This window comes from Zeugodacus cucurbitae, chromosome 3, assembly GCF_028554725.1.
Source record: "Zeugodacus cucurbitae isolate PBARC_wt_2022May chromosome 3, idZeuCucr1.2, whole genome shotgun sequence".
Classification (NCBI taxonomy): Eukaryota; Metazoa; Arthropoda; class Insecta; order Diptera; family Tephritidae; genus Zeugodacus; species Zeugodacus cucurbitae.
The window spans coordinates 17,315,649-17,341,293 of record NC_071668.1 but is presented as its reverse complement, the minus strand read 5'-3'; the positions used below and the strand labels follow the sequence as shown (position 1 = coordinate 17,341,293).

At 33.8% G+C, this 25,645-nt stretch overlaps 3 protein-coding genes across 5 annotated transcripts in view; 2 read left to right on the top strand and 1 right to left on the bottom strand.

The window, feature by feature from the left end:
- The window catches only part of S_2 (protein Star), an 86,311-nt gene extending 67,703 nt beyond the window's left edge, over positions 1–18,608 (bottom strand). The window contains exon 1 of the mRNA XM_011192162.3: positions 16,190–18,608. The gene's annotated coding sequence lies outside the window, so the exon portion shown is untranslated. The remainder of the gene's footprint in view (positions 1–16,189) is intronic.
- Positions 18,609–18,896: 288 nt separating this feature from the next.
- Positions 18,897–21,802, top strand: LOC105217243 (protein asteroid). The gene is made up of 2 exons (XM_011192155.3): positions 18,897–19,999; positions 20,055–21,802. The coding sequence occupies exons 1-2, from the start codon at positions 19,019–19,021 to the stop codon at positions 21,711–21,713; spliced, it is 2,640 nt and encodes an 879-aa protein (XP_011190457.1). The 5' UTR covers positions 18,897–19,018; the 3' UTR covers positions 21,714–21,802.
- Positions 21,803–22,059: 257 nt separating this feature from the next.
- Positions 22,060–24,697, top strand: LOC105217244 (cysteine protease ATG4B). Of its 3 annotated transcripts, XM_011192158.3 has the most exons (8): positions 22,060–22,189; positions 22,248–22,461; positions 22,549–22,937; positions 22,997–23,339; positions 23,406–23,485; positions 23,550–23,899; positions 23,964–24,348; positions 24,492–24,697. In XM_011192158.3, exons 3-8 carry the CDS (start codon positions 22,796–22,798, stop codon positions 24,593–24,595), a joined length of 1,404 nt encoding a protein of 467 aa, XP_011190460.1. In that variant the 5' UTR covers positions 22,060–22,189; positions 22,248–22,461; positions 22,549–22,795; the 3' UTR covers positions 24,596–24,697. The 3 variants fall into 3 exon arrangements, with proteins under 3 accessions (XP_011190460.1, XP_011190459.1, XP_011190462.1); XM_011192157.3 differs by having other exon boundaries at positions 22,108–22,461; XM_011192160.3 differs by having other exon boundaries at positions 22,109–22,461; positions 23,964–24,102.
- The last annotated feature ends 948 nt before the right edge of the window (positions 24,698–25,645 follow it).

Genomic DNA, 25,645 nt, shown 5'->3' with positions numbered 1-25,645 from the left:
TTGTGAGTTAAGTGAATTTAGTGTTTAATGCAACTATTTATCTTTTAGTTGTTTTTAGTTAATTGGAGCGTGGCGTACGATTGCTGTTGGTAGATACTGTGTATGGATAAATGTGTTGGTTGGAGTAGTTACTTATGTTTGGATTTAAACATAAAATATTCGAAAGATAATAATTTAATTATTTTTTAATGTTTATTTTTTTTGCATTTTTTCTTGATGTTTAAGAACTGTGTTTTGAGAGTAAAAGCGATTGTTATTACAACTGTTGATATGAAAAATATAAAAAAAATATAAAACCAATGGAAAAATATAAAAAATTAAGAAAAAAAAAATAAAAAAATATAGAAAATAAAAATTAATAGAAAATATTTAAGAAAACGATAAAGGCAACATTTTTTAGCATTTTTGAGATAACGTAATCGAGTGACCTAAATTTTTTTTATTTACGAAAACGAGTTTAAAGACCTTGGTACTCAAGTTATTAGACCAAAAACCGAATGCGGTAAGTATGTAAATGGCAAAAAATAGTTATAATTCACACTAGTAACCTACTAACTGAATGAAATGTGTAAAATAATATTTTTCCAAATATATATATTTTTGTAATTACTCAAAAAAATTTATTAATCTGAATGAAATGTGTAAAATATTTTTTTCCAAATATATATATTTTTTTAATTACTCAAAAAATTTTATTAATCTGTTAAACCCAATTTACTAAACAAAAAATTATAATTTATTAAATAATATATTACATTTAACACATCTGCAATAGAATTTCAATAAATAAATCTACAAAAATAAATCCACAAAAGTAAAGCACTTGCTCGGTGCAGCTGTACTTGAATATTTGAAAAATTTCGAAAAATTATAAATAATCCAGACAAATACATATTGATTGAAACCGCACATCAGTTGAAATAAGAAAATTATTTTAGTTTATTTCATTTTTATTCTAGACTAGTTAGTATACATAGCTGTATAGTACTCGTTTTCAATTTTATTTTTGCAGCATTTTCGATTTTAATTCAGTAAATGTTTTAAGTAAATTGCCAAGACCGACGCATATAATTAATAAACAAATGCGGCTACGCCAACGGCAAATCAAGTAATTTATTTGCTGGGTACCCACCCCATATAGTAGGTAGGTAGTACGTCACACACACACTCCCCCTCCCTCAAAGCACTTAAATAAGTACAAGTCTAAACACAACCACAACAACACCAGACATGCATATGTGCGCATTAATAAAGTACAAAAACAAAATAAAAACGAAATATATAAATTTCTATAAAACACAACAAAAACATTAAATGCATGAGAAAGGTGTTAGCAAGCTGACGAGAACAACAAAAATAAAAACAATAACAACAACTGCAGTTGTTGGGGCGGTATGCATTGAAGACAGCCAGACTGGCGAGCGAATAGGCACTTTGGAGCGCTGCAATAGGGCAACACATAAAAGTAAAAGAAAGGAAGGAATTTATCTACATATTTACAAAAGTAATGGCCAAGCAGCAACAACAAATAACACAATAGCGACGATAAAGTTTAAAACTAAAAATAACACCACAAGTTCCGCTGGAGTAAACTTTTGTTGAAGAATTCTTGTGCAGCGAAAAGTAGCAAGGTAAAAGAAATGCAATTACAAATAAGCAGCGAAAATTAAAAAAATAATAATAATAACAAGACAGAACAACTTTGAAAGAGCTGAAGAAGTTCTGCGGCATATTCAAGTAAACCACGGCAGCTTGTTATGATGGGAGTACTATATGAAATTGAAGTACTATCTAGGAAAATGCATACATATGCATGTGTGAGAGCACGTAAATGTATGGAATATGGAATGGGAGAACGAGGTGATAACGCGTTTGGTAGAAATAAATTTTAAATTTTAATTTTAATTTCAGTTTAATTTTTCAGCTTTAATATAGTTGTTATTGTTTTATTTTATTTTATTTTTATTTGTAATTTCTAATTTTAATTTTAGTTTTTAAATGTTTTGTTATTTTTTTAATTCTAATTTTTCTTATTTATATTTTTTTACTAGTTTTTATTTTATAATTTTTCTGTATTTTTTTAATTTTTTATTTTCTTTTCTTTTTTATATTATATAATTTTCTTATATATTTTTATATTTTTTTTCTATATTTTTATATTTTTCTTATATTTTTTTATTTTATATTTTTTTTATTTTAAACTTTTTTATATTATATATATTTTTTTATTTTTTATATTATATATTTTTATTTATCTTTTTATTTAAAAATTTTTATTTATAATTACTTACTTAATTTTTTTTTTTCATTTAATTTCTTATTTTATTCATTCTTTATATTACTTTTTCTTTTATTATTAATAATTTTTAAATTATTTTATATTTTTTTTTAGTAATCATTTTTTTATTTATTTATTTATTTTATTCTATATTTTATATATATTTTTTAATAAAAAATTTATTTTTATTATTTTTTTAATAATTATTACAAATTGAACACGCTCTATAACAAAAATATATATTTTTTTATATTTTACATTATTTTTTTATTTTATTTTTTTTATATTATATATTTTTATTTATCTTTTTTATTTTAATTTTTTTATAATTTTTTATTTTATTCATTCTTTATATTATTTTTTGTTTCATTATTAATAATAATCATTATTTATTTTTTATTTTATTTGTTTATTTTATATTTTTTATATTATCTAATCAAATTTTTTATCTTTTTATTATTTTTTTAATTTTGAATTTTTTTATATATATATTTTTTAATTTTTTAAAAATAATTATTAAAAATTAAACACTTTCAACAAACAAAAATATTTTTTTCTTGTACTATACATTGAACACAACACACCGTTTACCATTGAACTAATCAAATATGCACTTAATAGCTTTTCAATGTTTCGCCCATTATTTCAACTAACTTGCAACTCAACTAATTTCACATTGAATTTTTGCTTGACGAGTGCATATTGGCAGCGAAGGTGCCTGCCCCCACAAATGATGGTCAGCACATACGACAATTTGTAGAGAAATAAAATACACAACCACACACACATATATAAATAACGGTAAATAATATGCTAAGCAGAGAAAAATAGAAATGTGAACTCAGCAAAAGTGAAATAATTTCAAGTAAAAACTTGTTACCGGCTAATTAGTCATTAGCGCCTGCGAAATGCGAAATGCGATTTTTCACTTAGCAAAGCGAAACAAACACCCACACAAAACTAAGAGAACTCACAGATACACACACACACATAAAAACATGCGCCGGCGGATATTTATGCGCGCTAGAAAAGTAGCTGAAAGCAAACAAACAAAATCAAACATCATATTGTTGGCATTGTTTGTACAATCATAAGTGGCGGTGCTGAACTAGTCTTGCCGCCCCGACATTGGCCACCACCAACACCAACAACAACGCCATCAATGACTCAATAAATCGATCAACATGTCAACAATGTACGCGAATTCGGCCAAAATAGCTACTAAAAATGATCTGCCATGAGCCGTACGGAGGGGTAGCGGGCAGAGACAGACAAAAAACGGTAAAACAGCTAGCCATAAGTTTGGTACACAGAAACTTCTTGTACGGGAAGTGTGTTGACCATAAAAGTCGCAGTGCTAAGCAAGTAGACACAGCAGCCCACCACAAATTTTACGTTAAAATTGGAAGAAAAAAAAGTAAGAATAAAATTTGGAAAAATTGAAAAATTAAAAGATTGGGAAAAATTTGAAAGAAAAATGTAAAAAAATTTAAAAAATATATAAAAAACCAAATAAATATTTTAAAAATATTAAAATAAAAAAAATAATAAAAAAAAAATATAAAAAAAAAATAAAAAAAGATTATAAAAAATATATAAAAAATTACAATAAAATAAAAAATATTTATATAAATATAAAAAAATTAAAAAAAACTAAATTTAATTAATTTAATTAAATAAAAAATAAATAAAATGAAAAAAAGTGAATTAAATTTAAAAAGTAAAAAAATTATACATTTAAAAATATTAAAAAACTAAATTAAAATAATTTAATTAAATAAATAAACTTAAATAAAAAATAAATTTAATTAAAAAAAGTAAATTAAATATAAAAAAGTAAATAAAATTAAAAAAAGTAAATTATATTTAAAAAGTAAAAAAAGTATACATTTTTAAAATATTAAAAAAAAAATTAACTAATCTTAAAAAAATTTAAAATGGAATAAATCAAATATTTTAATATTAAGAATATTGAAAAATATATTTTAAAGAAATTAAATTGTAAAAAATGGAAAAATATACGAGTAATTATTTAATTAAGCATAAAAAATTAACTAAGTATAAATAAATATAAAATAATAATACATAAAAAATGTAATTTAATGAAACAGAGCATTTTGAAAAAAAAAATAGTAAAAAACAAAAGAAATTATAACACGAAATGGAATAGAATTAAGATAATATTAAAAATTAAACAAAACCAATTTGAATATTTTTACAATTTAAAAAATTGCCAAATGAAAAAAAAATTAAAACAAATTGATTTAAAAAAATATTGAAAAAACATTAAAAATATAAAAGAATAAAAAATTAAATAAAAAATAATAATAAATAAAAAAATTAATAAAAAAATATTCAAAAATATTTGTAAATAAATTTATATACGATTTTTAATTAAAAAATAATATGTAAAGCAAGCTTTTTTGATGATAACGGTAATGGATTTTACCTTAAATAGAGAAAAAAAAATTAAATAAAATAAAATTCAATTCTAAAAATAATAATGAATGTAAATGTATATAAATAAATAAATGTATATAAATAAACTGGACCAATAAACAAAAATTAAAAAAAAACAAACAAGATTCAGATTTTTGAACGGTAACAGTAATAAATTTGTTAGCAAAATGAGTAATCAATAGAGAGGAAATAGAAAAGAATCAAAATTAAAATATTCTGAATTTTGAAAAAAAAAATAAAAATTTAATTTTGAAAAATAAAAATATAAAAAATTTAGTTTTGAAAAAAAATTACAGTTAACAAAACGTGTAATAAACGTAAAAACAAAATAAGAAGAAAAAATATTTTTTTTTTTATTTCACAATTTATAAACTTGCTGACAGCTCCGATTTTATGAATGAAAATTTCAGCTAAATACGAAATTCAACCGCAACTCAGCACTATACATACATACAAACACATGTTTACACTATTAATACGCTTATGATTCGCTTGTAAAGACACGTAAATAGGTGAGTAAGTACCCACGACGGTGGCATTGAAGGCTGCTGGCGTATAGGAAATCAGGTTTTTACCGACACCGTAAACTTGAATTACAATTTAAGTCTCCACACAGATACACAGATACACATTTAAGCGCTTATGCGTGTAGACCGCTTGGCCATTGACTGACAACCCACTAAGGAAAAGTTTCTTTTGCGCAAAAAATATCGAAGAAACACAAGCAGGATACACAGCCGCGCAGAACTAAGCCTCCAACTCATGTCACTGCAGCAATGGAACTTACGTCATTGGCGCTGCAGGCGTCGCCAAAGTAGCGGTATATGCAAAAATGAATCTACAAGCAAGTAGAGCTTAGACAAATTTAGTAAATCAGCTTGCACTGCGCTTAGCTACTCGAGCGTAAAAAGTTTTGTGACAGTGTGTCAGTCAGTTTCTTCACGTCCCACAATCGACTCTAGCTACCAACCTACAAGCTGTCTCAAGCGAAAAAAGTGTCTGTCAATTTGTCAGGCTGTTGTTAGTGACTACATTTGAGTACATATTTACATATTTGTATTTTGCGTGTTTGCCGGCTGCTGTTCGATCCGCGTTTTGCGGCTTGTTGACAGTCGGTAGTCAAAATCTCCGCACACGCTTGAAAGCGCGACTGCTCGCTCAACACAATATACATAGAAGATTGAGCCCTGACTGCTTACCAATATTTATTAGCGCTGTTTTGTTGACTAATGACTAAATGGTTTCTTGTTTGCCCATTCATGGCGCTGACAATTTTGTTACGTTTCGCATATTGTTGTTGCTTTTTATTGTTTTCATTTTTTATTAAAGACTCTCTCAGCTATAAAAACAAACTTTTTTTAGAAATATTTTTTTTTTATTTCTGTTACTTAGCTAATTTTATAAAAATAACAAATAAAAAAATTCTATTGGGTCTCCTACACAATTTTTTCGCATTTCGTCTTCTGCTGCTTTCACATCTTCTTCAGCATTTCAAATGTTATTAGCCATTAAATGTGTTAAAATGTAACGGTTAAGTGATACTAAAATATTTTAACTGCTCTATCATGGTTGTAGTCATAGAGACGTTGCTACATTCGTCAGTGTTGTTGTTGATGATTAAGTGACTGCTGTCGCAAGCCACACAAAATATTCGTATTCGACGGAGTAGTAATAACGGGTGATTTTTTTGAGGTTAGGATTTTCATGCATTAGTATTTGACAGATCACGTGGGATTTCAGACATGGTGTCAAAGACAAAGATGCTCAGTATGCTTTGACATTTCATCATGAATAGACTTACTAACGAGCAACGCTTGCAAATCATTGAATTTTATTACCAAAATCAGTGTTCGGTTCGAAATGTGTTTCGCGCTTTACGTCCGATTTATGGTCTACATAATCGACCAAGTGAGCAAACAATTAATGCGATTGTGACCAAGTTTCGCACTCAGTTTACTTTATTGGACATTAAACCAACCACACGAATGCGTACAGTGCGTACAGAAGAGAATATTGCGTCTGTTTCTGAGAGTGTGGCTGAAGACCGTGAAATGTCGATTCGTCGCCGTTCGCAGCAATTGGGTTTGTGTTATTCGACCACATGGAAGATTTTACGCAAAGATCTTGGTGTAAAACCGTATAAAATACAGCTCGTGCAAGAACTGAAGCCGAACGATCTGCCACAACGTCGAATTTTCAGTGAATGGGCCCTAGAAAAGTTGGCAGAAAATCCGCTTTTTTATCGACAAATTTTGTTCAGCGATGAGGCTCATTTCTGGTTGAATGGCTACGTAAATAAGCAAAATTGCCGCATTTGGGGTGAAGAGCAACCAGAAGCCGTTCAAGAACTGCCCATGCATCCCGAAAAATGCACTGTTTGGTGTGGTTTGTACGCTGGTGGAATCATTGGACCGTATTTTTTCAAAGATGCTGTTGGACGCAACGTTACGGTGAATGGCGATCGCTATCGTTCGATGCTAACAAACTTTTTGTTGCCAAAAATGGAAGAACTGAACTTGGTTGACATGTGGTTTCAACAAGATGGCGCTACATGCCACACAGCTCGCGATTCTATGGCCATTTTGAGGGAAAACTTCGGAGAACAATTCATCTCAAGAAATGGACCCGTAAGTTGGCCACCAAGATCATGCGATTTAACGCCTTTAGACTATTTTTTGTGGGGCTAAGTCAAGTCTAAAGTCTACAGAAATAAGCCAGCAACTATTCCAGCTTTGGAAGACAACATTTCCGAAGAAATTCGGGCTATTCCGGCCGAAATGCTCGAAAAAGTTGCCCAAAATTGGACTTTCCGAATGGACCACCTAAGACGCAGCCGCGGTCAACATTTAAATGAAATTATCTTCAAATTTTATGCGTTTTTTTTTTTTAAAAAGTTATCAAGCTCTTAAAAAATCACCCTTTAGTACAAAGTGTTTGAAAATACCAGTTTTTATTAGCATATTTTGTAATTTTAATAGTTAAGTCATTTGCTGCTATTTAATAAGCAATTTTAATTGCTAGTAAAATTAATATGCAAATGGCACACCCTGTAGCAGTTGTAATCACTGTAAATTTAACAGGTTTTTAAATAGTTTGGGAATGATCAATATATTGAACAAGTTATATCAGAGAGAATAACATTATAATTAAATAGAATACTAGCTTCGCTAACAAGTCTGGACTTCAAGTCAATTAAATTTTACTTTAAAGCAATATTATTGTAATATTAGCCTTATGAATGCAATAACACGTAAATTAAATAATATATTTTGTCGATTTATAATTCTCAAACGGTTTATATAATTAATGTAATAAAGAAGCGTAAACTGAATTGAAGAAAACAAGTTAAAAATCTGTAGCTGAGTTTGCAGACCCTTGAAGGCGTTACGTGGGTTTCAAAGGGTTTTTTATTTATTTTTATATATAAAATAAAATAATTGAAAATATACCGTTTTTTCCTGGACGAAGTCCACATAGCCCCTTAAGAAATATTGGAAAGATTCTATCTCATCCTTCTCCAAGCAGCTAGCTAGTAAAATTCGATTTACCGCGAGAATCCCGATGGGACAATAGCCAGTTAGAACCTCTATGACTGGGGAAAGATTGATCTACAGAGGGCGAAGAGTTCATTACCCCGATTCCCAAAGCAGTCGGTACTACGTTACCGGATTTTATCCAGCCAAGGGCTGCACCTTCGACGATCTAACCCTGTTTAAGTGCTAAGTACTAACTAAGTTCCCTAGACCTCTCGCGATTTACCTTGCGCCAGAATGATCTTGCGACAGAATAAGTTCTAGTAACTATCCAGCGCTTGCTCCGTTCAGTCGAGGCCCATCCATTCAAAAGTAAATTGCAAGAGGATAGTAAAAGACCGCCAGGACTAGGTTCGGCGACATGCTGATTCCAATAGCCTTGGAATGAAATCGAAGAGCGTGAGAATACTAGAGTGCCCAGATAACAATTTTCGCGGCCATACACCTTCCGGCTATGCCCACGGTTACTATATGCACTTACGAATTCAGTGTCAAAAGTCGGTGTAGTCTGAAGCGCGCCAACTACCTATGCGAATGAAGTCTTTTTAAGAAACTTGGGTTGGAACTAACTAGGTATTTTACGCTGTCCGCAGGATGAAGACAAGTTCCTCCCATCGATGGCAGAGGCGCTTCCTAGTTCAGGCTTGCTATGATTTACAATGTGAATATTGGCACTGAGAATCGAGATATATTGGGAATTTTCGACAAAGTATACTTTAAGCTTGTTTAAATTAGATTTTAACTCGATTTATTAAGTTAGGTATGTTGGGAGAGATTTTTGGAAATTGTTTACTTCAAAGCAGCCCTTAAAACCGGTTTTTATTTCCACAAAATTTGACATTTTTTACTTTTTAGATAATCGACCGCAGAAAGGATCTCGAGGAAGTCTCGAGTTTCGAATGGTACAATGATATGCCTCAAAATTCAAAGATTTTCTTTTCATTTTCTTATTATAATCCATAGCGAAAACATCTTCTGAAGCACACATTCAACTCATAGTACTCACTTCACACTAAAGAAAATCAAACATTTCCGATAGTCGTTAAACAAACACTCAATGAATCATCGCAGCAATCACATTCAATTAAGTTAACAGTTGGTTTTAGTAGATGGACACTACACTAAACAGACTAATTGTGTGCGAAATTTGAAAGCGACATTTGCTTATGAATGAACTAATTTAAAGCGAACAATTGACGATAGAACGAGTAGTTACAGCAAGTGTTGTTATTACTTTTTTCGCAAAGAGTGAAAATTCAAGTGGGTTAGGAACTGACTAGCAGATGTCATATGGATGTGGGCAGTTCTTGAGGGAATATGAATTAAACTAGACTATATGTAAATATTAGAGCAAATATCAAACAGCGCTCTGGCGATCATTCATGAAAATTTTTGCGCCAGTTGTAACAGCTTTGAACCGCTTGTAACTGGCTGGCAAAGTGTGTTAAGCATAGAAAATATTACAAATATACATATGTAAGAATAAGAATAGAGCGTTCCAGTTGATACTTTTAATAAATCACTACTGTGTGCACATAAATTTCTCACACACTTTAGCTTAGTTCAAATGTAAATTTTGCACATTTTGTCATTAGGATCAATTGAATAATTGCACAACAGACCGAAATAATTGTACAAGGCATGGAAAGACTAGTAGACTTATTAGAGAAAAAACTAAGCTACAAAAAAATGTAAGTGACGAAGAGTTCAACAAGTCAGCATGCGGAGGATTTGCTATATGTGGAAGTGGTGGCTAGCTGGTTGGCAATCTAGCAATGATATCGCGCGCTTAAATATGGTTTAATTGAAGACGATCGTTAGGCGTTAGTACAGGCATTAGTCAGCGTATAAATTAAGCGATTTCCGCAAGTTAGACAAAAATTTCATCACAGAGCAACAGCTCTAAGATGTGTTGTATGAATTTCACAAGAGTAGAAATTTCAAAAAAAAAAATGCCAAATGACAAGTGATCTTCAGTTTGGTGGAAACATTGATTGGAAAATATATTTTAAATATTTTTTTATTTTTATTTTAGCACAAATTGAATTAAATCTTTATTCCTGTGAAAGCACATTCGATGCCGTTATGTATGGAACTCAATTTCTTTTGTCATATCATCCAATTCGGGCTAAAAATATTCCGTTATCATTGAGCGTTAGCGATTCTCATCCACAGTAACGTGCTGGTCTTGATCATCACGGAAGAAGTACGGCCCAATGACGCTGCCGGCCCATAAACCCGCACCAAACACCTAATTTTTTTGGGAAGCAATGGTGACTCATGGAGTACGTGTGGATTGCTGCCTGACCAACAACGCATATTTCACTTATTGACGAAGCCAATATATAATATTTGCTATAGGACGTAGCGCTCTTAAAATTGACACGACTGACTACGAATTTCGGTAATAAATTTTAATAATTTCAACTCGTTATTGGATCGTATATCTTTCAATGATCAAATGGCAAACCTTACTGAAGAGAAATGTCAAAAGAACGGTAATATGACGACGTTTGCTGTCTCTATCGGTCTAAAAAACATTTATAAAATAAATTATTTTATGAACATATGGAACACCAAACGAAAGCGCCAGTTTTAAAAGAAATTCACCACACTTAAGAAATTAATTAAACTAGAATACAGAACCTCAAATATCTCACACAAAACTAATGAAATTGCACAACATCCGTTTTTAACGAAAATATACATATGTATATCGATTAGTGCTTGTAACCGTGAGATTGCTCAGCTATGACTCGAAACGGACAGGGGCCGAAAGAATGCATGGGAAAATACGTCCGACTCATTGACAGCAGTCAATGATTGCTCTCAACAAAATCACAGTTTGTTGTTGTTTTCAGAGTGTGAATTGAAATTCTTGACATAAGAAAGATATGTATAATTGCTATTTTTCGGAGGCTTTTTCGTAAAAAAATACTGAGACTATTCAAAACTTGATTGTACAATATTTCTATAACGGATGTATCTATAACACCTATATAACATATATTTGTTGGTATAAGTAAAGAAATCAAAAACAAAGAGGTTTGGAAGAAGGAAATTTCATTCGATGAATATGGGATGCTGTCACAAAACAAACGAACATTCGACGAGGCGAACTTCTATTATGTGATAGAACTATAAAACGGTACTTTACGACGTCCAATTAGCGAAATCGAGTTCGTTAGCGAAGCGTTTTTTTCTAATTTTCCGAATTTAGAATAATTTCCCATTCAAGAATTTCTTACAGCATTAGTTATATGTATGTATGAGAATAATATAAGAAATTCAAGCAGAAATTCCTCAACAAAAATTTCGAAAACTACAAAACACCCTTAGCTAAAGCAACACACGGAAATAAGATATGATCACTGATCAATAAGGCAACGCAATGAGACACTTCAGAAGACTATAATAAAAAAAGAAAGATAATTGTGTGCCACTTGCCTAAAATACGAGATGGGAAGGAAGTGCATGAGGAAATATGAAGCAGCAAAGAAACAGGCTTCCTTTTTCTATTGCTTCTACTTAGGTACGCGTGCGCCCTAAAAATAATAATAAAAAAATATTTATACTTTTATCACCCTATATCGAGCAATGTACGCACGTTGCTAAGTACACTACAAAATACCTCTAAGTAAATGCATAGTTCCCCAAAGTATCAGATGACAGCGTAGAACAACTGCCGTTGTGTGGACAATGCAGGGATCAGCGCGATCTCAAGCAGATCAAAAACGACTGAGAAAACGGAAGAAAAGGCGCGTTAAGTGCGGGGGAACTAAAAAGTGAAGCGATTTCTAAAGAACGAGAGCGAGAGAGAGAGAGAGAGAGAAAGAGAGGGAGATCATACACGCAAATGAGTAAGGTAAACTATAGCTATGGGTAGGGGGCGATAAAGCATGCAACTGCATAAAACCTGAGAAAAAATGAAATAAAAATAAAAATGAAAAAATAAAAGCAATAACAAAAACTGTCATCTGTCAGTTTGGATTTTCATAAGCGATCGAAGAAGTGGGAACAAAAATTTTTATTTATTTTTTCTTTTTACTGCTGCTACACACAGAGCATGGAATTCTTGAGACTTCAAGATCACTTTATATACAAACAGACAGACAAACATACATATGTACGCGCCACATATTTTTGGGCTCAGCTGCTGCTCATGTTAATGAGAAAAAAGTAATAAAAACACAACAAGTCATGAGAAAGAAATATTCGGAAAACAAAAAACCCAAGTCGAACTTCGAGTAAAGCAACAAACCAAGAATGGACACAGGGCATATAATGCGAACGTTCACTTGCATATATGAGCTAGGGATGAATGAATGCCAAGAGGCGTCAGCAGACGTCTGGCTACAGCATCTGTGCATTGGCGGGCACAGCCACACAAGTACTACATATTCTTATACGTTGTTGCTTTTATTGTTGCCATACATATATACATGCTGGTATGGTGTCCCGAAACGTGTTTGCCAACGCCAGCGATACCTTTACCTCAGCGCTTATTCTGTACAGACTCCGCACTTTAAATAGTGCACATGCACTGGGCAAATAGCCACTGCCTGCTAGTGCTGAGTTTTGCGGGGCAGTGGCGGCGGCAGCGGCAACATTGTTAGCATTTAACTTAGTTTTTACACTGAGATTTCCACTGTGATTATACCGTCTGCCGCGCTGTAATAATGCGCAGCAGCAGCACAAATATTGGAGTCGCAGCCACCGGGCTTGTGTACTCATTGCTGGTGGTACACATGCTGCTGTTGTTGTTGTTGCTTGTGATCTGCTTGTCCATCGAGCTATATGTACAATGGCTTTGCTTTTGAATTTACAGCTGTCGTTGGTGCAACAACAACAAACATAATGCAGGTGTGTTTGTACACACATGTTGCTTGCACTGCTGTTGTTGTTGTTGTTCTAATGTAAAGTGGAATTCCAAAGAATTGTTCAACTGCACAAATTATTATGATAAAATGAACATATTTGAGCAAATGAGAGAATTTTTGTAAATAATCATGAATTTTGTGAGTTGTTGAAAAATGTGGAAAATTTGGAATTTATAAACAAAGATAAATCAAAATTACTAGGGCAGAGAATTCTTTACAGAAAATGTGTAGAAGGTCAAATCGAAAATAGAAATAGTATCAGCTGCATATTTTGCTAATTGAAGTTCCCCATAAACAACTAGCGGCTACCAAGCTACCCAAACGGGCTTAGATCGCCAAAAGAACAGTGATTAGCTGGATACAATTCGGCTCAATTTCGGTACGATAGGATAAATGTCGTGGAAATCGCATATTCTAAGCCATCCTTTCTGCTTAAGGTTCGAACTCATTGAAACAGCTCGTCTCATGTACCCCAACCAAAATCAAACTCTATCAATCAAAGTCCCTCATTATTCCCGTCCTGATGAATGGCGCAGAAGAGTGGACGGCGACAACATCCGATAAGACGACTCTTGGGGTTTTTGAGAGAACCGTTTTGCGCAAGAATTATGGTCCTCTGTACATTGCCAACGGGAATACCGCAGACGATGGAATTATGAGCTGTATGAGTTATTTGACGACATTGACATAGTCCACCGAATAAAAAGACAGCGGCTACGATGGCTGGGTCATGTTGTTCGAATGGACGAAAGTGTTTCAGCTCTGAAAGTGTTCGATGCAGTACCCGTTGAGGAAGCCGCGGAAGAGGTCGACCTCCACTCCGTTGGAAGAACCAGGTGGAGAGCGTTCTGTTTACACTTGGGAGAAGTATAACGTGCTATCGATTCGGCTATAATCATACATATATACATACATCTTAAGGAGGTTCCCTTGCATTCTAACCCCGTTAAAATATCACCTGGCCAAAACTAAAAGTTCAATTAAAAAAAAAAAAGAAAAAAGTTTCTTCTGTTGCTATCGGCATATTAAAAAATCAAAAAACATGTTCAAATATACGGTTTTTTACATTTATACATATATATTTACCATAAGAATCGACTACGTGAGAATATTCAAATATTTTTGTTGTATTTGGTATTGTTATAAAACCAAAATTATGATAACAGTGACCTATCTTAATTATTTCTAAATTTTCCAACAATAAAAAATGTACTAATTACCTACAAACAAAAATTAATAATTAATTATTATTTATAAGTGTATTTAAGAATGAACTTCGCTTGTGTGGAATTTCCAATGATAAAAATACAAAAATACACGCCAAAGGCTAAACAAAACATTTATAAAATTTCGATACACATTGTTTAATGAAAACCATAAAAAATTGCAGCTTTAAGGCAAAAAAAGAAAAAAATTAAACAGAAAAAATGGATTAGTTTGACGTAAGCGAAAAAACATTGAAAATACCATAGACCTCTATAGAAACACATTTCTACAAACGTGTAATATTTAAGTGTGTAAATCAAGAATTTCCGAATCCAAATCGTTTAAAACAAGGAAACACACATTAATACAAAAATTGTGCAATGTGTGAAAAAATAATAATAAATGTGAAATCGACTCCGCACAGTTTGCATTTGCATAGTAACTAGCAAAATAAAATAGTGAAATAATCGTGTGTAATCATCAATTGTTTGGGGAAGAAAGTGCCAAAAAAAATAGAAGCCAAGACACAAAATCCAGTGAACTTTCGTCCTCAATTCGTTGCAGCTTTGGGCGCTGCGCTCAGTGAATGACGAGCCAACATTGGCAAGTGGAGCACAATAGGACACGGGCATAGGTCTATAGGAAAATTGTGAAAAATAGATTAAATTTAATGGTACAGTTTGAGGACTAATGCATTAAGAAGAATAAGGAAGGTAAGAGTTTAAGGGATTTTAAATCCGATAATTCCATAAACCAGACAATTTGACATATGAAATGGATTTTTTTGCAGATTAAGTGACAATCGCCACTTATTAGAGAGAATTTAAAATTATGAAAAAATAGTTTAATAAAAAAAATGCAAAAGCATTTTATAAGGAACTTGAACTAAAAAAGTTTCCAATTTGATTGAATGTGCCAAAAAAATTTGTATTTGTCATATTGGCTTCACAAAAAATTAATTTTAAATTTAATTTTCCTAACCACACACCACACTTTTTCCAGCACCTATACATATGTATGAACATAATACATTACTTGATCTCTATGCACATAAATCACATTATAGTATTTCACTCGATTTCCACAAAAATTCGCTTTACATATTCTCATTTCATACGCTGTGAAAATTGCAGTAATTTTCCGCACATTTAATATAAATTACATGCTCATTTTTCTGGTATTTTGTGCGCAGTCATCGCTTCAATTGAAAATTATGAAAATTGTTGGCTGATTAGGATTTGCGGGTGGTTAATTTTCACGTTTATGCTCAAAGAAATAAGAAAGATACACTGCGTTTTTCAAGTAAACACACGTACTGTTGTCGCGCCACCTACTGCGGCATTCAATCATTGCAAACACAAATTGCACGTAAATAGTGTGGCCTTCGATACAGCGTTCGAAGTTCTAAGAAATTATTTGCGGAAAGCATTTTTGGCACACACACACAAAATGCATATGAAAATGACTTTAAACACGGTTTTGCAGATTAGTAAGTAATGGAAAATTTTACCTGACTAAGCGTGGGAAAAGAAATTGGATGAGTTTTGAGTAATTGGGTGTCACAGTTGAAAACTTGTCACTTTGAAATTGATAAAATATTAAATTTTAATATTTTTCAAATAATATGCAGTGGTTGTAGTAATGTGGTTTTACACAACAGAGAAGCTTTATCTCAATAGAAATTACTTATAAAAAAATGAAATTAATTTTGACAAAATCTAGATTGCCTCTACATTTTAAATTCAATATGTCTATTTTATTTTATTTTTATTTTTTATGTACTTATATTACTTACTATAAATAAAAAAATAGTAAAAATTAACACAACTCACCTTAAATGCTTTTACGAATCATTTGTCGATAATCCACAAATTCTTGTGCCACTGCAAAAGTTCACTGTTTTATTTTTTGTTTTATTTTAAACACAATCTATATTTTTTATGACAAAACGTAGCACTATCTATGTCTTAATAACACATTATCCAATTAGGCCACCGGCATCCAACTGTTACAACTGTTGGCAAAAAATCCTTTCAACACCTGAGAATGCCTGTTCGCTTAGCACTTTGCACTGGAACTGCACGAGTGCTGCTCAACAAACACTGTGTGTGACCGCAGGAATGTGGCGCTGCGTCAAATCGGAATCGGCAAATGTCAAATGCGCGAAACTTGTGATAGGGAGCAGCACGAAAACGCGACGAATAGCAAAGTATTAATACAACAAATTCTTTGATAGAAAGGGCCTGTTGGGGGGGGTGAATAGCGCACAAATGCAAATATCGGAAGAAGATTGCACGTATAATGCTTGTTTGGTTTTTACTTTGATTTGCCTGACCGGCGATTGCGATTGTGTTGGCAATATCCAATGCGATGTCTCTCGCGGCGTCGAAACGGAACACACTAGCCGTTTGGAGCGCAATTGCCAAAATACGCCAAATGAACACTTTCCACAAGAAAATCTATTCAAATTGTGACCACAATAACAACGAAATCGGCAAAATATCCGCAGCGACGATAACCACGACTACGACTACGACCACGACGACGACGACGATGGATAACACTGCGAAAAACACGAATCAAATGAGCGAATATGAACAGTTCGCGAGTACGTGTTTTCTTCTTTTAATTTTTTTGTTTTTTTTATTAATTTTTGGTTTCTTTGGAGCAAATTTTTCAGCGTATGTATATAATTGTTGCTCCCGTTTATGCTGTTACTTTTGTTATTGTTGCAATCGTTTGACGGATGCGATGAGGTGATATTTTCTGCGCTCACTTTTCTTCTTCACTTCTTCACTTTATACTAAGAATTTTCATATACACACAAACAAAATTTCACGATTTTCATTTCGGCTTTTTGCAAAAATAGACGAACTTGTATTTTTTAGCGTTTTCACAATTTTTCTTTACGTTTTGTTACGGTTTTCTCTATGCTATGCTCACTTATTTTATTGCAATTCTTTGTAATTTTTATTTTTTTAACGCATGAAGTCCAGTACATGCGTATATGCATGCATTTATGTCGTATGTAGGTGTATGTGAATGTACCGAGTGCGGTCAATGCTTCGGCGCCACACTGCACTGCTTATATGCACAGAGACCGCATGAAGCTCCAAACAGAAGTAAGAAGCCAAGAATCAGTCAACAATAACAAAAACCAAATACACAAACTCACACGCCAATGTTATAATAGATGGCCCAAAGCAATATACACACTTGTCTTAAAGCGATTTCAGGCTCTTTTGGTGTTTGCTGTCTCGGTTGCTCCAGTGCCGCTAGCTGTTTATATTGGTGGTAGTTATGTGCGTTTACTTGCTGCTGCGCCCATTAAAGAAAAACAATACCAAGCAGAAAAAGAAAATTTCTTTCTGTTTTCTTTTATACACATTTTTTATCACTCATTCGTTCAATGTTACTTTTATGCTTCTTGACTTTTCTTTGCTTTAACCAAACTTTATGTCTGCACGAATATGAATGAACGTCACAAGAGAGAGACACACAAAATCGTTCACGGTAACTAAGGCTGCGACGTTAACGTCGACGTTGAGCTTCAAAGCCAAAGACAGCGTCTTCAAATGCTGCTGCTGCTGCTACTTGTCTGTGACTGCCAAAAAGCGAATTGTTAAAATATGAAGCAATCCGTGTAGCAAAATAGTATAATACCAAGATTTGAAACCAAAAACCACTACGAGCAGTAATTAACACAAGCTTGGTATTGTATAAACCAATTGGATATTATAATATTCAATAGTGACCAAATTTTGTAGGGCTCGTGTAAAGTTTACAGTTTGCGCAGTTTTCATGAAAATCACACAACTATTAGATATTTTCAACTAAGCACAAACCTCTTTTTTATAAATTCGCATTCGTAATTTATATTTTATTTGCACCATTCACTCTTATTATACGCTTCTGTGTTTTTGCTGTTCACTTCCACCAGCAACGATTCATCGTACGATGGCCGCGCACACACAAATAAAAGGCACTTTTCTACAATTCCAAATTATATTTACTGCTGCGCGTATATATAGCTAGTATTCGTCACTTCTGTACTTATTTTAAACTTCTTCAAACCCGATATTATTCACTCTTTGCGAAATAATTGCGATTCGCAATTGGAATTCGTGTGAAATCGTTGTAGTAACTTCTTGCATTACTAGAAAGCGTCGAAAAGAAATGTATTAAGCGCTGGAACGTAAATACGTGCACACTTTACAATATTCTAAAACACACTGCGAAAAATAGGAAACATCCATCGTGCACTTGCATTCAAGCAAATATAAATGTGCTTCTTCTTTTTCACGAACGACTATTTACATTTCATACCGATATGCCACTTGGAAATTATTCCAATTTGGTTATTTGCGCGGTTATTTAAGTAAATATTGAGTGCTGAGGATATATAATATTATATTATAACATTTTCATTGCAATAATAAATTAAAATTTATAATTAATTTATATAAATATCACAAATCGTTACTAAACGAGTGGCATTCTCTTTTTGTTTATGGTAAATAAATATTTGTATACTGTCTACTGTGAATAGCTCCAGTCATTGTTGGAAACACATGGCCATTGGTCTAATCAAAACAAACCACAAGTCTGTGGAACAGGTCAAATAAACACAAGTAAATAGGATTATAAATTAAAAAATTGCAATGGGTGTGCGTGGACTCACCGGTTATATCGCACGTCATGCGGAACAATATTTGCTGCCATATGAGTTGCATGATTGCAATCTGGTGATAGACGGCGATAGTTTGTCGTGTAATCTCTTCAGAGACGTGTCAGGGAATTGTTCTGCATTTGGTGGCGATTACGATGATTTCTATCGTGCTGTGGTGGAGTTCTTTCAAGTGCTCGCTGAATGCAATATTGAACCTTATGTTTTAATGGACGGTGGCTATGAACATCGTAAATTGCGTACAGTTGGTAAACGATTGCGAGGTAAAATAGCTGTTATCAAACGCATCAATCCTTGTGGCTCAAACACAATATTTCCACTTCTCATGAAGGAGGTATTCGTTGATGCAGTACGCGACTGTGGAGTGTCTGTGATGCGTTGTGTTTTTGAGGCAGATGATGAGTTGGCGACACTGAGTCGAAAGTTGGGCTGCCCAGTGCTCACGTATGATTCCGATTTCTATATCTATAACGTGCAATATATACCACTAATTACATTGACTGTGAAGGCGCATACAAAGCTGATAGATGAAGCAGAGGAGTCAAAAGACGTTAGTTTGCCACAGCGTAAATTACGGAAAAACGAAGCCAAACGCGTCGAGAAACTGACGAAGGCAAATCGCATTGTAAGTGACATACGTGTGAACAATATAGAGAAGCGTGCGCCGAAAAAGGGAAAAACCTACAAGTTCTTGGACTGTTGCATATATCGTATAGAGCACTTGATAGCGCGTCGTTCGCTTTGCAAGGAGAAGTTACCACTTTTCGCAGCATTGCTGGGCAATGATTACATCGCACGTTCAAGTTTTAAAAACTTTTTTGCAACGGGTTTGGGAAAAGTTGGACGAAGTCGTAAAGTGCAGGGGCAACAAAAAAGAATACAAGTAATACTGCAGTGGTTGAAGGATGAAACTGTGGAATCGGCGCTATCGAAAATATTAAGTCGTTTGCCCAAGGTGAGTCGTGTATGTAATTGTTTGAAATGGTGTTTATTGTTTTATTCTTCTACAGCTGCAGCGAAATTCGCTACTGGAGCAAATGAATACTGCAATCAGTGGCTATTCAAATGAAAAATGTCACTCCTATGACTTTTTTATAAAATATTACGAAAACGCATTTGTAAGATACCCGCCAAAGCAGCCGGAGGATGACAGTGATGACATTACGGATGAGGAAGAAAGTGTCGAAGATGAAGAGGAAGACGAAGTCGAAGAAGAGCAGAACAATGCTGCTGACAGTAATGAAGAATGTGCGGAAGATGATAGTGGGGAAGTCACAGATAGTGAAGATGATTCTGAAGAAATATTAGATGGTAACAAAAACAAAGAAGACACCGAAGATGATGATGAAGACGTAGGTGAGGAAAATGATGAAGATGAATGTAAAGACAAGACAGCGAAATTTCCCACATGGTTCTTGGACAAATTATATCCTGCACATTTGCCACGCTATTTTGTGGATCTCGTACATCTTCGGAAATATATAAACAGTCCACAAATTGAACATTTTCCATATAGTGATTGCAATGAAATCGCACTGCCAATATTAAGATATATTTTTACATTATTGAACAGCGCGAAGGGCGAGGAAACACAGCCACGGCTGGATGAGAATGGTGAACCACTGCCTATTGATTTTACTTATATGGGACGACGACCGCGTGTTACGAACATACATTACACACGCTATGCTATGGAAAGTGAAACGAAATTCGAATTTACACCTGCACAACCCGAACCGTTACTTTTGCGAAACGTCTTCAAAGGTAGAATGCCCGAATTGGATAGTGACAAACTTTTTGAGAAAGTCGAGGAACTGCCTAAAGACTTGCAAATGTATTTCCTTGCTATCGCTTATTGGCTGCATAAATCTCAAAACTGTGACTTAATACACCTGCATGCCTTAATTATATGTGTAGTAGTACTGCGTACCATCGATGCGAAAATACCCGCCGAACGTGATCCACGCGAATTTCAGAAGCGTTTTGGCAAAATTGTCAAAAAAGAAAGAATTGTGCGGGATACTGAAGCACAGAAAGGCAATCCACGTACGATTAAGGAGCATCTACTCAGTTTATCCGTACCTGAACGCATGGAATATATACCAAAATCCGATTGCTACCTTGTAATGGATAGTCTACTCAAGCATTTCCATATGCAAGAACTCTTTAAGAAGAAATACGACTCCTACTCGACAATTGTCTTACATGGCTTTTCGGAATTCCAATCGGTTGTCTTTCAGTTGTATGGTCTAAATGGATTGCTGAATATGCCATATCAGCAAGTAAAGATGGGTCAACTGTTTTGTGGTGTCTTCATTTACAATTTATACGATTTGTTAAAGACGCGGGCTGACATTACTTATCATATACAAAATTTCATTTTTCGTGATTCACAAATGATGTTTGACCTCTACAATTATCTATGGCAATGGTGCGATGAATTTGTGCCACATTGGAAACGTCCAACTACGCAGTCTGTGCCGGCAGTCGTGAATAAGAAAGCTTTGAAAAAGAAACGACAAGCTGCAAGGAAGTTGGCAGCTGCTCAGGAGAATGTGGATCCCAATGCCGATATGGTAGATCGTAGCGGAAGTGATGAAGCTGCGGCGGCGGAAGAAGTATTCGAAGATTTGAATAACAAATTTAGTACTTTTCTTACTGTGAGATAATAGTAAATAATGTGTTGGAAAATTTGCAATGTACTTTTAATGTAAAGAAACTCGCCACAAATATAAAAATAATGTTTTAATATTGGAAACGTTTCGTTTACTTTCGCGGCTTTAAATGTTAGAAAGAGCGGATAATAAATCACAAAGGCGCAAAATTGCAGTATAATTCACAATAGACAACTCTTTTAGAAAAGAACAAATAATATTCTTTAATTGCATTGAACAACTTTTCATACAAATAGTTTGAAATTAATTTAATAGTACTCTTAAAACTCAATAATAATTAAAATTATCATTGTTTAAACATCATCATCGGTTCAAATTGTGTTGAACATTTTAGGCGTTTCGGCCCACCGTACTCCGTAGGCATATTATCTGTCGTCATCATTTATTGTGAATGGCATTTTATGTTTCTGTCAAATAAGAAACAAATCCTCTTTGTTTTGAAATTTTTATTTCCATCGCGTAATGAACAGGTAAAAACGAGAAAAAGGATATAAACTCAGGTACGAAAAACACTGCCGATGATTTCAGCATTTTGTGTAGGTGTCCTAATTACGGAAAGTTTGGAAGGAAGTCAGATGATACGACGCTTGTGTTGCTATAGCAAGTAAATATCTGTGCCAAATCAGTAACCAGTTCTATGTAGAAAAAAATACAACTCAAGGGCATACATAAATACGCGGAGTGGGTGACGCACTATAAACGATTTTATCAACAATATTGTTATTGTTTTTTTTTTTTGATAGTAAGTATTTGTTAATACAAGTTAAACATAATATGTGTGAGTGTGTGTGTATTTCCAATTGTCAAATAATTGATATTACATTCGCAGCTTTTCCAAAATTCTACGTTTTGTTGTTGAGTTCTGCTGCCAGTGCAGCTGGTGGACTACATTAATCACATTAACATTCACACTCTGCATCAGCTGTAGCCTAATAGTGTTAGCGACGGCGTACATTTGGCTGCGGCGTCATCCTAACGAGCTGTTTCGACAGAGCCAGAGTGCGTACTACTTGCGTTTGCAGTGTATCGCAAAAATAGATCGCCTAATTGCAATTTATGCTAATGTATCACGCAAAATGGATAGCGTATTCGAAGCGTATCTAGGTCCTGATGGCGTATTGGCTGGTGCTGTGGCTGGCGCAGTGGGGGAACCTGATGATATACCAAAAGTGAACAGCGCCGTTTGGGTGCTGGGCAAACGATATAATGCTATACAAGGTTGTTGCAATGACATGTTTACTACATTTAATATGAGTAACCATTTAACGGTATTGCAGAAGTCGATTTAATACGCCGTGACATACAATCGCGTCTATGGTGCACATATCGCCGCGGTTTCGTGCCACTTGGCGCGCCACAATTGACGACCGACAAAGGCTGGGGCTGCATGCTGCGTTGTGGACAAATGGTTTTGGCGCAGGCCTTAATTGATTTGCATTTGGGACGAGAATGGTTTTGGACACCCGAGATACGTGATGCGACATATTTGAAAATTGTCAATAGATTCGAGGATTCACGTAAAAGTTATTTCTCTATACATCAGATCGCTTTAATGGGCGATTCGGAAGATAAAAAAGTTGGCCAATGGTTTGGTCCCAACACGGTGGCGCAGGTGTTGAAGTGAGTGTAGTGCTTTTTTTTAATATTTCGAATACGATATTCGATTAATATAATTGTGTTTTGTAGAAAACTGGTGCGCTACGACGACTGGTGCTCGATTGTTATACATGTAGCCATGGACAACACTATAGTGACTGATGATATATGTAAGTTTTGTTTTTTTTTTAACTTATTAAACAGTGTTTAAATATTTTTTTTTCGTTACTATAGATTCACTATGCCTTGAGAATCCAAGTAATGACGAAACTTGGAAACCCTTATTACTCATCATTCCGCTGCGCTTGGGTCTCAGTGATATAAATCCAATTTATGTGCCAGCATTGAAACTTTGCTTTGAACTGGCTGGTAGTTGTGGCATGATTGGCGGCCGCCCAAATCAAGCACTCTACTTTGTGGGCTATGTGGACGATGAAGTGTTGTACCTAGATCCACATACCACACAGCGTTCGGGCTCAGTAGGACAAAAGACTTCACAGGATGAGATTGATTTCGATGCAACGTTTCATCAAAGATATGCGGGACGTATTGGCTTCCAACAGATGGACCCCTCAATGGCGATGGTTTGTTGTGGACTTTGAATTTATGTCATTACTTTAATTTCATATGCATTTCTGTGGCTTCCAGTGCTTTCTCTGCAAATCGCGCCTGAGTTTCGAGGTACTCCTGGACAACCTACGCACTAAAGTTTTGCCCGCCTGCACACAACCGCTGCTCGAGATTGCTAAATCGCGCTCCGCGGAATGGGTATCGTCCACGTCGGCAGGTATTGAGTCAAATTTTACTACACTAAATACAACAACAACGGGTTTGGTAAACTGTAAATCCTCCACAACCTCGTCAAACTCGGCAGCCACCAGTGATGCTACCAATAGCAACACACCGCGTACAACCATAGCCAACACTTTAGGCACATCTGCACGTGCTACATGCGCAGCAGCAGACGCGGCAGCCGCTTTAGAAAATTATAAGAATCGTTGCTATCGCACGCTAAGTTCTTGTGATTCTGAAGGTCTTTGAAATTACATACAATTTTTTTTACTCTTAACACTAACTTTCATTTCTATGTACTAACAGTTATATTTTTTTATTTTTTTATTTATTATTTGCGTTAAGTAAGTGTTAATAATCTGTTGAATTTCTCTGGCTTTGCAGACTTTGAAAACGTTAATCACATACATGCAAGCAGTTTGACGCGCAATGGTTGCGATGCTGACCCTGAGGGCGATTCGGATGAAGATTTCGAGATAATTTCATAGTCTAAGGAAAAACGTTATACTAAATAGAAGCAAAACGAATCTTAAAAGTGTCTTTTTCTATAAAACAAAAATTACAAAAAAAAAAAATAACAAAAACAAAAACAGTAATGTGTACTGTACGAAATGCAATGTGCAAGAGAAAGACAGCATTTTAATTTATATATGTAATTAATTTTTATAATTTGCAATACTGTTAGTTATATATATATCCTTTTGATACACTATATAAAAAAGCACACCTAACAAAATGTAAATATACAGCTGCTTATATATGTATATATATATACATATATATAAAAATTTACTAACACTAAGTTTAAGTCAATGCTTTTTATTTATAACAACAACAAAAGTAAGCAGCGTGTCACAAAAAATTTAGAGAAAGTCTACTGACAGCTAATAAGCATACTTGACAGCTAATAAATCGAGATTCATCAATTGGCAAGAGTGAAGAGTTTCGAAGTGGAAAGTGTAACGAATCACATAGCGTTAAATAGTGAGGATTTTTATTAAATTTAGTCAATAATGTAGTATAAATTTTTCATAAACGAAAAAACACACACACATACATAAATGTACACAAACACACACGCGCTGGCAGAGGTTGCAAAGTGTCGCTTGTGCGCGCACGAAGTGTACTAAATAAATATATGGAGCGTGTTAAACTATAGTATAACTGATATATTAACTATATGCATGCAAGTAAAAATAAATAAAAAAATAATAAATAAAAGCAAAAAAATAAAAATAAAGTGAAACAGAAAAACGCAACACAACAACAATTTATGTAAACAATTTTTAAAATATGTAATTCAATGTACAACAACTGCTTGTGCACACATGCAAATAAATACAAAAACAAAAACAATAAAAAGTGTGGAATCGAAACAAGCGTTTTTTTTAGAAATTTACCGGTTTGTAGTTGGCAAGTTATGCGCATAATACTGGTGATTTTTTTAAATTTATAATGCTTAATTGATTTTTAATCAAAATATGTGAGTTTTGAAAATATGTTAATAAGCATGGCAAACAGAAAAAAAAAAATAAAAA